The 18,923-nt window shown below is 43.1% G+C and overlaps 1 protein-coding gene across 1 annotated transcript; it reads right to left on the bottom strand.

Moving 5' to 3' along the window:
- Positions 1-5,438: 5,438 nt before the first annotated feature.
- hspb8 (heat shock protein b8) lies at positions 5,439-18,312 on the bottom strand. The gene is made up of 4 exons (XM_030060406.1): positions 18,218-18,312; positions 17,573-18,002; positions 14,575-14,638; positions 5,439-6,765 (listed from the first exon to the last, which is right to left on the bottom strand). Exons 2-4 carry the CDS (start codon positions 17,994-17,996, stop codon positions 6,591-6,593), a joined length of 663 nt encoding a protein of 220 aa, XP_029916266.1. The 5' UTR covers positions 17,997-18,002; positions 18,218-18,312; the 3' UTR covers positions 5,439-6,590.
- Between the last annotated feature and the right edge of the window lie 611 nt (positions 18,313-18,923).

Raw genomic sequence — 18,923 nt, 5'->3', positions numbered from 1 at the left:
CGTAATGCTGTTAAACAGGATGCTTAATTAAACGATTAAACATTAATTAATCTAATTAATTAATTAATTAGTCAAATTTAAGGTCTACAGACAGAAGCCACTTCTTCAGTTGTCATAGCAGAAATACATGATCAACAATGCATCATTATACTTTGTTTTTTATGGTTATTCCCCTCGGTGTGAATGGTGGGCTTTAAACCATAGGAAGCTGCATATTGTGACCTGACATGCATACATTTATTTTTTTTTTCTTCACTTTCTATATCCTCCACACCATTCCAGTCCATGCAGTTAAGTATCCCTGCCTGCATCTGTTCCTACCTCTGCTCTGTGCCGTGAAAAACAGGAAGGCAAAAGAATATAATTAGATCAACGAGTAAACGCTCGCCCACCAGTTCTAATAATTACTACATAATTGCTTCTTGACCAGTCACCTATTTTATCTGCACAGATTAAAAAAAAAAAAAAAAAAAAAAAAAAAAGTCGCTGTTCAAAAACTGTTGAAGACAAACACAAAGAATCAAATCTGCTCCGTTTTGAGTAGCAGAGTGTCTGGCTGAGAGCCAGCAGCAGCCCTCAAGCTTACCGGCGTTAAGGTGTTCAGTCGCTCTGGGCTTGACCCTTCAGCGCCGTTAACACACCTTCCACCAGAGAAGTGGAAGTTGTCAGTGAAATTTTATGCTGCTGTCGTGTTTGGCTGGAATGAAAATGTGTGGCTCAGACGTATGCCTGCACAGTCCCTCGGGCCCCAGACCTCGAGGGGCCCCCATGTGTCAGGTGTGTGCATAGATACATTGGTGATGTGACTGTCAATTTTCCCTGTAAAGGCAGTTCTGCAGCTGGCACCAACACCAACACTGAGGTCCTTTGACTGTCTTGACGTAAATAATGCCTTACTATAAAGCAACAACACCAGAGAGAGAGCAGTACTCAAAGAGGATTGCTGTGGTGTGGGTGGAGAAGGTCTGATAAGGTCCACATTCAGGCTACTGAGTCACAGGAGGGTCTTCAGCTGAAGTCTGCACTCTGTAGCAATACGTTGTAGCTTAAGAAGAGCAGCTAGGTTGAAACAGCACTTGAATTTGTTTGCTTCTTTGTTTTTTGGTGGACGTTTGTGTCTGCCTAATTAGCTGGGCTACTAATTGAGCCAAACAGCATTTTTAAAAAAAGGTGCATTAGGTAGCTTTTTTTTTTTTTTTTTACAGTTTCACAGCACAAATTGACTCTGCAGATATTTTATCTGCAGGGTTTAGACGAATTAGTAAGTCATTTGCTAATATCATATAAAGCCAAAAAGTATCTAGCTCGGGCTGTTGATGATGAAATGCTTGGGCACAGAGCATGTTTGTCTTGGGGCTGCAGTTTCAATATGCAATGCAAAACCAAAAGTGCAATCATTAGTTTAAGTTGGGAAGTTGACGGTGCACATACTGTATTTTTGAAGAATCAATATCATTCAAAATCATTTGTACACATATTTTAAGTCTATCTATCTATCTAGATAGATAGATTTTTTTTCCACAAACTATTTCTGCTAGTGCTTTCCCATAGTATGAGTCACTTCGTACGTCGTGGGCATGGATGCCTGACAGCAGCAGGACTAAAGTTTCTAATGATAACCATAACAGAGGGACCAATTTTTAAGGCAGCTCCAGGAGCAACCAAATCACAATTTAACCTCTTACAGCCTATCCTACAGGCAGAATGTGTGGGTGAGGCATTACACAAAGTGACAGAAACATCTGTTCAATCTGTTTTGTGCTCCAATGGACAGTATGCCAACATCTCAGGGCACACGGCTCTAAAAATGAAACACTGACAAGTCTGTCACACTTGATAAAAGAGGGAGCAATAATAATCCTTCTAAAACCGTTGAGCTGGAGAAAAATGAGTGAAAGGAAGCTTTGTACACTCCGAGTCAACACATTCGAACTGAAACGTTTCAGATAATACAAAAAGGGAACATTTTATGTCCCTCGAAATCTCTGACGGAGGTATTTCATGCTCCAAACACACCGGACGCAGTGCCAGTGTGTGTCCTTTGAGGGGTGAAACACATGGGGAAGAGACACTAACTAGCATCGGCTTATGACAAGGCTGAGACGCCCAGTCACCACCGAGAGAATAGAGTTCACTGGGATGTGAGAAGAACAGTCTGTCAGGCAACGGATGCAACAGTTCATCGGCGTCCTCACTCACCTGCTAGCTATTTGCCATCGTGCCCTTAAAAGTTATAAATACAACTAATTAGTACGGCTTCTTCCTTCAGGCCAGCGAGAGGTAACAGCTTCTGCTCCACACCCATCACCCCATGCTTACATTCCCTTCTCATGGGATCAGAATCAGAGTTTAATAAGTGCTAAAACAGACAGGAAGACTATATAAAGCCCCTCAGAGATGTCTCCTCCTCGCCACACTTTGCTTTTGCGAATCTCTCCTTTATTGCTCTGTCTCACTCATTAAGGCAGGTTTTAATTGCTGAAGTTTCGTCAACCCCAAGAGTCTGAAAGTTACTTGTTGAATCTCTTCAAAAGAAGGGCTGCCATTCTGATCTTCCTCCCACCTTTTCTTCACGAATCATGACCGAACAGGCCAAAGCAGAGATGTCGTGTCCGGAGTACGGCAGGGGTGCAACCTTGTACCCTCTGAGGAAATGGTGGCAGCCCAGCCGGCTTTTCAACCAGGATTTTGGCCTGCCGCCTTTCCTTGAGCCAGGGGACCCTCGGTGGATGGACGTGGATTGGCTCCAGAGGAGGGCTGCTGCCTTGCTCTGGCCAGGGCACATCCCCGCTCCTCTATTTGTGCCCCATGTCTCTAGGTCTGTGCATCACCCCAGCCCGGCCGCCAGTAAGGAGCAGTATAAGTGGAGGGTCAGCCTGGACGTGGCTCATTTCTTCCCGTCAGAGATCTCCCTCAGCACCAGGGAAGGATTCCTGGAAGTTGGAGGTATGAAGCCCCTTAATTAAACAGATGTATAGTTCGTTTTATTAACATATCCTTCATGTTACATACAGAAACTCTTGTCTCTACGCTTGTGCTGGTGTCTTTGAGCAGAATGATGACACGGAATGAAACATTGATGGAAAGGATGCTGAATGCATGAATAGCGGAAGCTGCTTAAATAATGTGCTCAGGGAAATTAAAATCGCAGCTCTGTGTCAAATTAATTTCTATGTTGAGTGGTTTCTCTGTGTTGCTTGATTCCACTGTGTGTCCTCACATTCTTCCCATAAATGGTAATTAATCTCCAGGGAAACACGAGGAGAGGCCAGACGAGCATGGATTTATTGCCAGATGTTTTACAAGAAAATACAGGTATGCAAGCTTATTTAAAGACGTACAGTTTAAGCCATCCTAAACACAGCCAATCAGAACGTAGTGCAGTGGGTCACTGATTTTGTCTCTAAAATGCTCTCTTGATTACAAAAGTGCAAACAGATACACATCAGTTTCAGCATTTCAGCATTTGCACTGTGTTTGATGATGGCGTAAATATGACTGTGCTGTTTTTAGGCTCCCAGAAGGGACTGATATCACCAAAGTCATGTCCACACTGTCTGCAGACGGCATCCTGAGTGTGGAGGCTCCAGTTCCTGACACCTCCATTTCTGCTGACATTATTATTCCTATAAAGGTGATTGCAAGTGGGTTTATTGACATTTAAACTGCACATTTTCGAAACAAAGTCTGAATGACATCCACTTATTCCATCCAGTGAGATATTCCTCTTGAACTTATCCTTGCTGATGATGTGAATAGGACCTGAAATACTTTCTGAAATCCAGCGCTGGGTGGTGAATTAAGGCTAAGCTAGCCTAATCATAACTGCTCTACAATTAATTATCTAACTTTACTGGTGACATTTAATGCCATTTCAACTTTTTTTTTTTTTTTTTGTACAAATGCAGGTGGAAAAGGCCGGGGAGCATGAGGAAGAATATAAAAAAGAAGGCACTCCTGACACCGACCTAGAGAGCAGAGATCACCAGCTACCTGAACCCACAGCAGCGGAGGGCCAAGAGTTTCCACCCGCAGAGGCACCTGAACATGAGGATGGGTCTCCACCAGAGGCCCGTGGTGATCAAGCTCCCGCTGGCAGCACTACAGCTGGGCTACAGGAGCATGAAGAGGGGAGGGATCTGGAGGAGGAGACCCATGACAAGTCAGCTGGAGAGCCCCAACCTTCAGTTCCCACAGATGGCAAAGGCACAGAGAGTCTTCAGGAATCGTTTAAGCACCATGAAGCCCTGGACAGCCCAGATATCCCAGACACAGCCACATCCGAACAGACACAGGACAAAGCATCAGCCATGGATGGAGAGATCCAGGTAATGGAGGGCTCAGGGGAAGCTGCTGAGGAGCTCACCCAGCCCGAGGAGCCGGAGCTGGGCAAAAGTCCACCAAGCGAGGGCCCGAGCCAGGAGCTGGAGGATCCCAACGTGGAAAAAGATCATACTAAGTAGAAAGGGAAACGGAGAGCCACACATATCGCCACAACACTGCACACACCCTCTTTGTGATCAGCCCGCGCACGCTTTGCACCAATCCTGCAGAAGATTTTAACTGGATCGCAATATCATAGCCATGCATTCATGCTGTCTTTGGAGCTCCAATAAAGCAATAGCATATAAAAAAAAAAAGGTACAATCTTGGTGTGGCACTGATAATTATGTTGTCAAGACATTTTTCATGTCACGCACACTATCTGGTCTTAATATCTATCTTTGAATCAACCATTAACGCGTGCTTAGACTATGATCACGACATCGCAACCTAACACATTCTTAGTCACACAGGTACCTCAGAAAATATGGGAGACTAAAAATGAAAAAAGTGATTAATTATCATGCTGTTTCAGCCAAGCAGCTTTGGCATTAATCAGATACTATACATTTGCACAGCTGTGAATTAGTCACTCACTACATGAGTAATTTGCCCAAGGAGAAACTGGCGTGATTCCAATTATGCTGTTGCTATGGCAGCACAAGTCCACACATATTATCTAATACCAGTAAATACAATAGCTTATGTGGACTGCGTGCCTTCGCTGGGTTCAAACCAAAGATGTCTCAGTTATTCACAGTATGGCTCCAGCTGGGAGTCTATTAAAAATTAAAAGTGATCATCCACTGTGCTTCAAATGCACAAATGTTACCTTATTTTGAGTCACACCACATGCAAAGGAACTGCACCGTTTTTTTTGCATTCAAAGTCATTCGCCGCCTCTGAGCTTTGACATGCATACATACATACGGCGGCCCATTCTGACATACATGACGGTGCCAATCTCACCCGGTACTAAGCCCTCCGCTAATCTGCCACCCAATTACTTCTGTTGTACAACAATAACAAAACAGGCACCCTGCATCCCTTGGAACCAGGCCCGTGAGTGGCACAGCTCTCAACAAAAGACACAGATGTTAAGACACACTGGGAAATTGGCTGGACATTTTTATTGCATCAACCAATACAAAGACATCAGGAAAGAAGGCAGGAAACAAAAGTTTTGGCAAATAAGTCAGTCCCTCTGCTCCAAAACCACACCGCCACTGTGCTACATGCCCAAATAGAAAAAAAAATAAAATAAAATAAATGCAAAACAATATTGCTGCACTTTAGATTATGATTTGAATTCGAACATATCATCATATTATTTACAATACACTTTGGTAGAATACAGCATCAATGCACGCAGGACTCCTTCTCGTAACTGAAGCCACAAAGGGAGACTTGTTTTGAATTTTTTGTCGATTTTAATGACATTCATTAATTCAGAAATTAAACAACTATAGTAATGAAAGAAATAAAGGCACTACATTTGTGAAAATTGTTCCTTTTAAAAATCAGAATACCAAAGACATCATAGAGTTATTTTTAAGTTGGTGAAATTTTATTTTAAATAATTTTCCATTAAATTACTTGCATGATTATATAAATTCAATTAGCAAAAGTACATATCATAACAGTCATACCAGTGCGTTATTGAGAATATGGTGACTTTTAATGTATCTGTGGTGCACCAGCTCTTGCATTACCTCAGGATACACCTATATATAGAATTAAAGCTGCACTAGACATTTTCACACACTGGTGGCCTTTTCCTGCAGAGATCGCTGCATGAGAAATATGAACGTTATTACCCAATCATATCATGTGACGTCACTAAACTGCACACAGCACACTCATGTTTACCAAACCAGCTGGTCTGTGATGCTTCATAACCAAAGAGATAAAAGATTTAACTGCAAGTCCAGCTTTCTTTGGCTCAAAAACAGAGAAATGTACACACCTCGCACCAGAATTTCATTTGGACAAACTGAGCGACTCTATGGCTTCTCCGTTGGGTCGGGGATGCTCTCCTCTTGCACTTTTTTGTGATTTCGGCTGATTAAAAAGACTTTTACATAAAAAAACATCTTGCCTAGTGCAGCTTTAATGTGAAAATTCAATGGGAAATACCTATCTACTGCAGTATGTTTTACACTTTCAATGCCAGATGTCTACCAATATGAAGCTTAAGGCCACAGGTTTTTCTGTCAACCCCTGTCTCGACCACGCTGGACGCTCTTGCTTTCGTGGCGGTGCCGGGGCTAGACCATGGGAGCCTCCTGGGGCTTGGGGGTCTCGGCCTCATGCATCTCTCCGCCCGGGGAGCCCTCGTTGCTGAAGAGGTAATAGGGAGGGGTCTGCCGAGCCTCGATGATCAGGACGCCCTCGGGGGACAAGGAGGCAAAGACTGTCAGAGGGTCCACATCTATTGGGATCCTGAGGAAACAGAAGGGAAGGGAGGGAAATGGGTGGGAAAGAGCAAAAAAAATAGTATATGATTGAGGTGTTTTTTTCCCCACAGCGCACGCAGTACTGCCGCCATGGGCTACGCATGGCAAATTACGGTCACTCACTCACTCAAGGACACACTGATACCCCTTTTCCACCAATGAAGAACTGGTTCACACACCGCATTTTTCACTGTTCTCTGCATTTCCAGCAAATACAGAAAAAAATGGTTCTCAGCTGGAGCCAGAAAACAGTATTTCTCAAGTGCGAACCGAGTGGGCATGTATTGTTCTGCAAGGAAAGATGAAGACACTTTGTGGTCTTGTTAAAAATGTTTTTTTGCCAACAATCTACAGACACTCCCTCAGACTTACATACATGTCTGCAAATAAATGTTTTTTTTTTTTTTTCATTTGGCTTTCTATGGGCAGCAGCTGTGCCTTTCCCGTCACATCCTGCTCATTTCTCCAGGACAGAATCAGCACGCCGGCTTAAGGTACCGGCACGATTTAGAGTTTATTATTCTCAATCTGAACCCTACCAGTCTCAGATTATGTAGGTTAATTATTCCAAAAGGTCGGTCTCTGTGCTGCAGCTGACAGCAGGCAGACAGGGCGGGGTCACAATGATGTTGAGACACAGTATTTATTTTTGTTGTGCACGCCCACCATCAATGATGAAATGCACCAAAAACTACGGTCCAGTTCCTTAGCTTGCACCTCGGTTCCAAGAATCTTGAACCGAACCAGTTCAAGAAGCAGAAGACGAGCAGAATCACTATCATCTTTTGAGTAAATCACTTAGTTACACTAATATTGTTCCTGTGAAGCATCCATTTCAAGTTGGTCTTATTGATTTTTGGAAAATAAAAGACTCGTGTGGAGGGCTGGAGGAGTGAGGAGGGAGGAAAAACTACTCAGCACAGCCACAGCCGGCCAGCGGCGTTGAGTACAGTGGAAAAAGAAATCCAAAAAAGTAAAGCTAGTAGAGTCAAGTTTAGTTGAGTAAAATTACACCGGTACCATATCGTGGAAAAACGGCATTAGCAGGGATGTTTAGTGGGCCGCACGCCGGTGCACCATGGGTCTTGATGGTTTTCTGCTTGTTTGTGGCGATAGTTTCTTTACAGGAACAGAAAGGGAAGGCACTGGCAATGTCTTCAGTCAGAACGCAGTGTGATAGTGTGTGTATATATGTCTGAGAGTGAGACGTGGAGGAATAAATTAAGGAGAGCAGCAGGGAGACGTCACCTATGAAACGGTGGTTCCTGCTTGTTTGGAGGTCATGCAAAACTCTGCGCCCTTTTCCTGTAACGGGGGAGGGGAGGCGGGGCGGGGCGACTTTGCTCAGGATTTCGACTTCTATTAAAAATGTTCACCCTATCCTCCCTGGCTAGCTCTCATTCTTAGACTGAAAAAAAAAAATACCCAAACTATCTCATACCCAGGAGATGAATTGAACCCATTTTCATTAAAAAATCCTCTGGCTGCGCCGTGAGGGGAGGGAGAGAAAACACACTCACACTCACTCCAGGTGTGAGGTTTGCGAAGTAAAGTCTGATTCCAATTATTGAAAGTGTCTGCCGGCAAAAGTTCAACACCTGTAAATTTCCATCAGTGTACACTTTTCTAATCTGCTGCTCTCATCTAGCAGACAGGCAACAGCTAATTTCATGTCACACTTTTTTTTTTCCTTCCATGTTCACTTCATTTTTTGACACTTTTCATACTGCATATGTGCGACTTCCCCGCGTGGAGCGATATAATTGGCTTCAAAAACTAACAGCGTGATACAAAGACTGGAGCAGTCTCGGAGGGAGCAGCTCCTCCCAGTTTCAGATTTTAAACAAAATAAAAATTCAGTTTCAGTGTGTTTGCTTTGGTGTTGTTGAATGGCATGGGTCCAGGCATTTTCTTTTCTTTATTTGTTTTAAATCATTTTTTTATGTGCATGTTGCCTTGCTTAGCCAAAAGAGACACTTGACAAATAAAGGATAGATAAAATAAAATAAATTAGACTCAGTACAGTAATGGTGTTCTTCCAAAATTAAATGATAATACCCATTATGGGAATAAGGAAATGGTACCTAATGTCTAAAAATATTTTTAAATATTGTCTAAAAAAAAATTCAAGCATATGATAATGTTTTAAATGTAATAGACCTCTCTTTTTAGAATGAAAATCTTCACGACAAGCAAGAGATCAGGAGTACAAGGGGAAGGGAGGGGGGGAAATAGCCAGCCTGACTGCAAAAAAAAAAAAAAAAAAAAAAAAAAAACCTTCAGTAGGATGCTTTTGTATTATCAAAATTATTGATGCATAAAGCAGATTGCATGTACAATATCTGGTGTTCCTGAAATTGCCTCGTCATTTCTGTTGATTACATTGCAGTAGCGTGATGTAACCCCTATTACATTGGACTGTGAATGTGCAAAGCAATATCTGTTCTCACAGCGCGTATTTGAATTTATAATCTATCTGAGAAACACACACACACACACACACACACACACACACACAGACACACACACACAGACACAGCAGATCCAAGCAAACTCTGGTCTTTGTCGGACAGCACGGCCAAATAGGGGCATTGTGGGCTTTTCCGTGCGAGCTGCCAGGTTTCTCTGTGAGTTAATATAAACATCAGGCGGCCAAGGCCCCATCCAGAGGAGACTAAGGGTCTACCCTCCATTTAATTAGAGTGGACCCTCCATTGTCTTCCCACTCCACCGAGAATTACAAGTCAGCAGGGCTTGAATGGAGAGAGAGAGAGAGAGAGAAGAGGGCTTCACCCACGCAAGCTCGCTAAAGCAGACAGGGCGCTTTAAACACAAACACACATATGGAATAGGAGCAGACCGAGGCGAAACGATAAAAAAACGATAGTGGCTCAAACTGTTGCCATCACCACAGATTTTAGGCTGTCAGAGCACATCAAATTATTTTCAGTATTTAGCATTCTCACAATGAGGACTACAAGTTGCTTTCTACTGACTGAAGGACATTTCCACTGAGAAAAAACAACTTTAGACACCTGAGTCTATTTAAGAAAAAGAGGATGAGGAAATGTGACACGCACATTAATTGAATCTGGTGCATTACACAACCTGCTCTTATTCAACGCAGAGAATAAGGCTTCAGTGCTGTCCCATTCCAGCAAATTCAGTCCAGTCTTTAACAATACTACATGATAATGCAAACACACACACACACACACACACATACACATGAAGGCATACACATACGTTCGCCCACACATTTTCCCTGCATGTCTGCCCCCCCACCACCACCCATTTTCAAGGAGCCAATTGCTGCATTGCAAAGTCGCCCCCTCTGACAAAGTCGAATCACTCAGCCAGCCCGTTACGTGGGACTCCGGCACAAACCTTATCTGTCCAGCACGGGGAGTTTATTTACCTCCGGCAAGCGTGTATTTTATCTCAAACATTGATTTTGTATAGCTGCCAAGAAACTGTCCAATATGCTTTCCAAGCGGAGACGCTGAAACAGTGCTCGGGCATAGAGAGAGACAAGAGAGTAGGGCTGGACATGGAGTGTATTCATCATGCTGTATGTGTGTGGCTCTGCGTGTAGAACATATAATCCATACACACACACACACACACACAGAACACACAGATGGACTACGTCTATCTGCAGTCCAGTCAGGGCTGGGCGCTATGGTTGAAGATGCTCATAATGATTTTTTATATACAGTATATCATGATGCAGCTCATGTATGCAAAACCATTCGCTGCATAATCATATTAACGCCATTTAACAGAATGGGGTCAGGCTAAAGGAAATGTATATATATATAAAAGCACAAAAAATTCAAATAATATTCCTTAAAATGTTTCACGCCTGATTTGTCAATTCTTAAAGAAAAATTTGCTCGTTGTCATGAGTTTAGACAGCAAAAATTCAGGGTTATGACATCCTGAAATTACTATATCATCATGATGATGATTATAAGGAAAAAACAGCGAATGAAAATACTGAATTTTCACTAAGCCAGTCCAGTCCAAGTCCAGTACTACGGTATTACTGTGTGTCTCACCAGGACAGAGATAGAGGCAGAGTGACAGGCGGCGATTCATCAACACGGTCTGATGAACAAGCAAACAGCAGCGGAGCGACTGGCGAGCGGAGTCCACTGTCCACGTTCCAGGTGGGCCATATGACCTGCTGATGGTTAACCTTGGAAAACTCGGGAAAGTACCTTTGGCCTCATGCCTGATTTATGAAGTAACATATTTTCTTACTAAGGGACTTATTTCTCACTCCGTCTGCAAGGAGGACCTGGCAGTAGCTGGAGCCGGTCCAGGGCGAAAGAACTTAAAATAAAAATCTGCCCTGAGATACTCTGACATTGACCAGCACCGTGCTGCAGCCTTTACAGTCCACTGTCCTGCCATGATTAATGCCTGAAACTAAAACTGAAGTCCAGGCTCAAAGCTTTGCCTTATATCACTGGATTTATCGTGGATGTCTTTATTTGCTGAAATGTTGTGGCACATGTTTGAGGCTGCAATCAAAAAAAAAAAAAAAAAAAATCTGAAAACTGCTACCACTTCTGCATTTGAGCAGATGACACTGATGTTACCTCCTCTGCGCATTCTCAACATGATTCAGGCAGAAATTACCGCTTTTTTTTTTTTTTTTTTTTTTTTTTTACCAGAAAATCATTTGCATGGCAATTTGGAAATCTGCAATCTTTATTTTTTAGCTCTCAGTAAAACATATAAAAGTGTGTTTACGGTGTTTGGTTGATGAAAATTACTCGCCAGCCAAATGCAAATCAGAGGACTGGCATGACACCACACGTAATGTCTCTTGTGGCTCTTGTGTCATCATAAGGTCAACATATATTCACGCCTAGTTTGTTAACATATATGTATTTAAAAGTAGATTAAGTCAACAACACACATAATGCATCCGCCTTTTGGTCTTCTGAATGTTTCGGTTTAACATATTTCAAGGATGACATCACTGGATAAAGGAGCCAGATGTGCTCTGGAAGACCTCATAACTTCAAGATAGGACTGTGAGATATTGAATTTTTTGCTGGTATCCCATATGCCAATATTTTCCAACTGTTTTGCCTGATTACTGATGCCGATGCTGGTAAATGCTAATTTTTTTTTTCACATAATTGCAAAGCTAATCAAATCTCTCCTCTAGTGGAATTAACACACTTACTCTTATTGCGATGGTTAACTGGCAGATGCAGGCATAAAATCCAATGTTTTTCACTGTGCAAAGTGCGAGAATGACTTTAACTTACTTGATGCACAACAAGCCATTTTCTTTTTTTTTTTTTCACACATTTTCTCTCAAGCAAAACTGTAAGATTCATTCCCCTTGAACAGGCTTGGATGATACTCTCACTGAAACACTCCTGGCAACAGCCACAACCAGGGCAAATTCGACCACAAATTTTCATTTTGGGCCGATGCTGATTTTGCATTTTTAAAGCCAATACAAATTATGTGCCGATATTATCGTGCATCCCTACTTTTTGGTGTACCCACTTTCTCCCAGCCTGCCTCACCTACGTCTACATCAGTTAGCGATTTCCTACATTTCCCATAATGCCTATCAACAAGCCCCGAACAACACAGTGCTGGTAGAGCGAGAAGTAGCAAGCAGAAGCAGCCGTCGGCGGAAAAATTGATATTTCTGCCTCTTCCGTGATAGATTTCTCTCTCTGATTGTTGTGTGATTGTTGAGGGTCGATACCAAATGGCAAAGCCCTTTCTTTTGGATTTTGAGGAACTGGCACCAAGACATGATGTTGACTATTAATGTTTAAGATATCTAAAAAAAAAAAATCTGCTGTCAGACTCCATTGTAATGTAGTTGCTCTGGAAATACATTGATCTTACATCACGTTGTGTATGTTTGACTAGTTAACCACAACAACAACAAAAACATGGGCCCAGAAATGCAAGGGACACACCAATAAATATATATATATATTTTTTTAACAATGTCAAAGTGCTTTGGGCTGGATTTCTCCTGTAATCGCCAGGCTTTTCCCTTCAGGCCCTCGAGGCTTTGGAACAAGCCGCCTGAGAGCTCTGACTAGCAGAATCACTATCATCTTTTAAGTCACTTCTTAAAGTGGTAATCCATGAGTTACTCTTTTTTTTTTTTTTTTTTTTTTTTTTTTTTACATCTTTGGTGCTAAGCAGCGTTTTTGCACTGCACTTTCCAAGGATCACTTGTCAATCAGACTTTCCCTTGGGCTTTCTGCACAGTGGATGAAGTTTGTTTTTCACTTTTCAATGGCCGTTCAGCCACGTTGGCTACCAGTGCTCGTGCTGACTAGCTAAATATATACATATTATTTAAATTTTATTTGTCTGTTGCTGGAAACATCAAACATGTAATGTCCTGTATGCTTTTCCCCAGAAAGCCCAACTAGATACCAGGTGTTCAGAACAGCAAATGTAAAAGCTGTCAAGACCTGGCCACAGACTGACTTGTTCACTCTTGTGTGCAATATCAGTAGATACTGATTGGTATGCAAATGTTGTGCATTATTACTTTAATTTCTGTTCATTGTCCTTGATCTGATGTCTTTTATCCCATTGTTTTTACTATTCTCCATCACACAGTTCTTATCTTTTTCTTTCTTTTTTTATTAACTTGAGACGTCTTCTTCGTTTTACTTGTAATAAATTTAGAACCACCGCGTTTGCTTTTGACTGATTGTTAAAGCACTTTGTAATCTGTTTGAAAAGGTGATATATAAATTAAGTGCATTGCTATCGCACGCAAGAAGGCTCTATCAAAGGGAATGAAACAGCAGCGGCGCTTCAATTAAAAGCACATTGCCGGGCGCTGATGAAAAAGAATAATGCGTCTTCTCTTTGCCTTGTGTGTCTTATACCGCTGGAAGATTTGTGCATCGAGGGCAGTTATTTATATATGACCCCCCCTCCCTCCCAACCACCACCACCAGCCCACCCCAAACCTCAACTCTATCTGTCACTTGCTTTGGGTTTTGCTTAGCTGAGGCATACAGGCCAGATCTCAGGGCTTTCCAATTAAAGGGATTGTGATATGAGGGATGTGCGGCTAGCGCAGCACAACTGCTGACTAATTAGCCAACAGGAAATTAGCAGAGCCGGAGTGACGTGCCAGCGAGACGGCGACCCGCACCAGCGATAAGCACCGCCGTTTGAAGTCTCCCCACTGCCCAATTAAAGGGGAACACATGGAGGGGGGGAGGAAGGGGGATTGGCTGTGGAAACTTCACTGGCCTGTTTAGTTTGGTCGAGTTCCACTGGAGGTATCTCGCATTGCTCCACATCCGCCCTGCTAACAAACACATGCAGATGCGCACTTCAGTCCACGGCCCATCTCGCGGTGTTGTTTACTCAGTGACACTCACTTGAAGTTGACAGGTGTTAATTGGAGCGTTGATTGTCCCCTCACAGAGCCGATACGCCTCCGGGGCCGGCTGTTTGAAACTAAAAGTGTTACATTAACTCCGCTGGCGTGGACTTCCATCAACGCTGGCGCGGCGCTCACGCGAGTCACAGAGCCGTATCAGCTCTGCGAGTGGACAAACAACTCTCCCATCAGCGCCTGTCACCCCCACCCGACTCCTCACTGGGAAATCAACATTTATTACCGATGGGAAATACGCTGTGTGTGAAACAAACATGATGCAAATGAGTGTTATCTCTGTTTACAATGTCTGGAATGCCGGTGGGGGAAGCAACGTCGAGCTGACCTGCGGGGGACAGGCCGTGCAGCTGTGGACTCGCTGAAAATACTCACTGTATCTTCTTTGTGAAATTCTTGGTCACGATGCCTCCTTCTTCTTGCTTCTCTTCATGTTTTCCTATTAAGAAAAAGACAAGTGAGGGACCGAGAATAACCTCAGAAAAACATCTGGAAAAATGTTGTGCAATTGTTTTGGAAGGTCAGTGATGATGGGAATGAGGATTAACCCTCTGAAACCTGAATAAAATATAGTTAGCAACTGCTCCTGTGCCCTATGTTGTTTTTTGTTTGTTTGTTTTTGTTTTGTTTTATTGTTTTGTCCGAAAGTGCAGACTCTCCTCTGGGGCGAGTGTTCTTTTTTTTTTTTTTTTTTTTTTTTCCCATGGCCAGTTCATAGGCTGAAGTAGTGATTTCTTGAATATGTTTTTAAAAATATTTTTTTTAACCTTTTTTCAACCTATTATATTTTTTTCCATATTTCTTCTGTAGTTTCTTATGTAGATTTTTTCAGTTTTCTTAGACATTTGAGATTTACTTTTATACTTGATTTTTTTTAAACTTCTTCTAAACGTATTTTTTTTAGTGTCCAATTAATTATTCAAATTCAGATGAGCATTTCCAAAAAAAAAAAAAAAAAAAAGCCCACAAACAAAAAAACGGCAATTCTTAAATATATTTTTAAAGAAACCTTGTGCACGTCACACGTTACACTTTCAGAGGGTCAGATACATCAGATACTGTCGTCTTTGGGATTCTCTATTAAATCTTTCCCAGGACTTTAGTGTGAACAGGAATGAAAAGGCAGTTGATGACAGTGAAATCAAAGTACATTTCACTTGGCAGACACAGTTTTCCACTGCCTAATCCCCCTCCAGCAGTGTTTGCACTTAGCGACCTCTAGGGTGGGCTGAATCCCCCCCTCCGACCCCCCGGTGTTACTGACTCTGTCGACGTGTTAGTGAGTCATACACACACCACAAGTGAAATGAACATGATGAAACACCCATCCGCTGCTTTTAGCTCTCTCCAAGAACCTCTGCCCTGTAGAAACACACAGAAACATGTCCGCCTGAACCTGGGAGGGCAGCTCGGCCTGGAAAGCCCCCTCCTCCCCTCCCTTCCCCTGCAGAGGAGCAGGCCTCCTCGGCCAAAGCTCTGTTTATGGCTGTTCTATCTCTCCAGTTCGCTAGCAGCTGCTGTGGGGCAGCTAAATGTCAGTGCCGCCGGCAGCGTGGCCCTCCCCATCCCTCAGCACGGCTGGACTATGCGCCACCCTATACCCCCACTGTGACGTCTTTGCCTGCCGAAAGTGCTGGACTGCACTACAGATCGAGGCTGGAACGCGCGAGGCTCCAGAGAGTACTGAGCTAAGATCATCGGTGAAGTCATATGATTATATAAACTTCCATCATGACTTTAGAGGCGAAACTCCTCCCTTGATAAGATCCCCTCAGATATTTCATGAATAATGGAGGTTTGAACAGGGAGTACAAGGCGCCTCTCCCTGTTTCCAAGCCTCTTCTGATGGAGATGTCACATTCCAGATGCTCCATGTAACACGCTCATGGGAGCAGTGATGGCAGACACTATCTTAGAATAGATCATGTAACATAGCACTGTGCCAACACACAGATTCTTTTGGCCTTTACAAATATTGAAGATAAGGCAGCACTTCTTACAGTGGGAGCTATGCCGGTGCAGATAGGATGTAATTATTATTATTTTTTTTCTTTTCTTTTTTGAGGCTTTTTGTTCCTGCGACAACGAGGGAAGGCATGCACTGTGCTCCCTTTCCTGTGTCTGCGCTGCGTGCCTTGTACATGCCTGCACCACGCTCCCAGGCATGCTTTTAGAACGAGGTCGAGTCGCTGTGGCAGGCGGGCCCTCCATGGCGCTGATTGAATGACCCAACTGGCATACCAACAATGTGTTTATAAAAAGCCCAGCGCTGGGGCCTGCTCTCCTCTGTGCCCTCTCCTGTCCTGGGTATCCCTGGCATTTGTCTGCCTTTGGAAGAACCGACACGAGGCAGGACCTTTGAGCAGCATTTTTTTTTTTTACTAGATATTCCCATTTAGCACCGAACGACCAAGCTAGAATGTCACACCGGTAATAAAAAAAAATAAAAAATAAAAACTGCCTGAGGACCCCTGGATAATAGAGTCAGCCCAGAACATTCCGTCCAGTGGTTAATGACAGCACATTGCTTGTCTTATTGTAAACAGAGACTGTTGTCACGGGCCTTGCCTTAAATCTAAATGTAGCTCATGGGTGAGGGAGTGATTCTCTAGGAATTTGAAACAGGTGTCTAAGCTTGAGGATCTGCCTGCCAATCTGCAAGTCACTGTTCCCAAATCTATCCAGCTCATCCATATTGGGACTTATTGCTACTGAGACCAGATAATGCTACTGAATCTGGGAACTCGCTCTAAACCATTTAAAACTAAAAGAGCTGGTCACTCTTCTGAGCTATAATAAAAGGGATCTTGGTGAAGCTGGTGCTGTATGTTGTGTCTGCTCATGAGTTATTTAGGTCCGGTCATTCATCTGGCTGGACTGCGGCCTATGGAGCAGACAGTTGATTTACCATGTGACTGTTTTGTGTATTTTTAAATGTATTACGCCTGTGTTGATCTATGTATGTTGTTTTGTCAACAACTTTTATGTGTCACATGATGCTTTCCCTCTGTATAAAGGCTTTCGGGCTGAAATGGAACACTTTGCCAAAGAAAAAAAAAAAAAAAAAAATTGATTCTAAGTGATACCTTTAATAGTTACACAGTGTTGTGTTATAAGCTGCTGTGGTGGTATTATTTTGGAGTAGGACACTCTAAAGTTAAGTTTTCACTGTGGAAATTAAAGTGGCTGGATTATGACCTGCATTTATAAGTTAAAAAAGTGCCCCACCCCCTTTAAAATGTCATACTCACATCAAATTGACACCATCACTGTGGTGTAAATTATGAAATGACATCATAAAGTCTTATGTCAGCCTAAAAATGTGGGTTTAGGTGGGTTTATCCACCCGTGACAACAAGCACGGCTCTCTCACCTGACACTTCTACAAAGCCGTCTTTCGTTTTGACGTGTAATTCCTCTGGTTTGAAGCTGTGGACGTTCACGCAAACTTTCCAGGGCTCCCCCCCGGTGGTCGTGGGCGAGCTCCGGGAGGGTTCATTGTATCTGCTGGTGTACAACGTGGGCCCGCCCGTGGACTGGCGCGGGGGGAAACCTGTGCGTAAACTGCTGGTGAAAGGCGAGGTGCTGAGGCGCGTGCTTAGCCGGCCCGGCCGGGCCCACCCTGGCCAGTCCATAGAGATATCATCGGGGAAAGGGGACATGCCAAAGTCATCGTCCATAAAGCGAGATGCGAGCTGATCCCTGAACGGAGACTGGTCTCTGAACGACGGTTCCGCGAAAGGATCCCTGGGAATCCGCTGCCGGCTTCCCATCGTGTAGAAGTCTCCCTCTGCCATGTCCAGCTGAGCAGGTGCCGAAGGTCAAAAACCAAAAAAAATCTGAGCTATCTGTCCAAGTCCTTCCGTGAAACAAAACTACTCTCTGTGAAAGTATCTCTTTTAACTTCTCTGTCTACACACTTAGATAATATATGCGCAATAACCTCACGAGGTAAAAGTTTATCTCTTTGGGACAAGTATTACGCACATCACCGTTACGCAATGAGTCACCAAGTCACCTGTTGATCCGGCAGCACAAAAGACCCAGACTCTCTGAACCCTCCGGGCGAATTGATCTAATTCCTGCTGGCGGTGGTTTTTTATACTGGAAAGCGATTTCCCAGACGTTGAGTCGGCACTAAAAACAAGTGTCCAGAAAGTGCTGGGAGGATCCGGGAAGCAAACACACTGCAAAAAAAAAAAAAAAAAAAAAAAAAAAAAAAAGGCAGTCTCTCCATTTCTTTAATATTGAATTTGAAGATCTCGTTTTTTTTTTGTTTTTTTTTTTAGAGTGAATGGAAATGGGAGATAATTGCTTGTTCAGTTTGCTTCCTGACCACAGTGAATTTTTTTCTCACTTGAATTAGGAAGATAACATTATAACACTCAATACAAGATTAAAAAAGGTGAAGGGGGGATATTTTTTGCAGTGCAGACCAACAGCTGACTTGAGACCCTCCTCCCTTTTACCAAATTAAGCCACTAACCGCGTGTCAGTCACCCATACACACACTTTTATGTGTTGAAGCTGCCCTCCCCCTGGTGACTCATTAGCTTTATTATAGAAAATAACGCAGGGCTTTAGGTCAAACACTCTGATGTAACCGTGCGCATAAAAGAAAACAGCTAATGACTCAAGATTGTGAAGATGATCTGTATTTCCTGCTGATGGAGCGGGTGAGCCAAAGTGTTTTTCAGTGTCTCTCAACACTCCCCACAAGCATG

Source organism: Myripristis murdjan, chromosome 9, assembly GCF_902150065.1.
Source record: "Myripristis murdjan chromosome 9, fMyrMur1.1, whole genome shotgun sequence".
Classification (NCBI taxonomy): domain Eukaryota; kingdom Metazoa; phylum Chordata; class Actinopteri; order Holocentriformes; family Holocentridae; genus Myripristis; species Myripristis murdjan.
Note: the sequence above shows the minus strand (reverse complement) of the source record. Positions and strands in the feature narration are given on the sequence as shown.

Excerpts from the sequence above, each read along its gene's own strand:
- hspb8 (XM_030060406.1), bottom strand. The coding sequence starts at position 17,996 with ATGGCAGAGGGAGACTTCTACACGATGGGAAGCCGGCAGCGGATTCCC. Across the intron at positions 14,639-17,572 it reads CGGCTTTGTAGAAGTGTCAG|GAAAACATGAAGAGAAGCAA; the intron begins GTGAGAGAGCCG and ends TTTTCTTAATAG. Across the intron at positions 6,766-14,574 it reads AATTTCACAAAGAAGATACA|GATCCCAATAGATGTGGACC; the intron begins GTGAGTATTTTC and ends CTGTTTCCTCAG.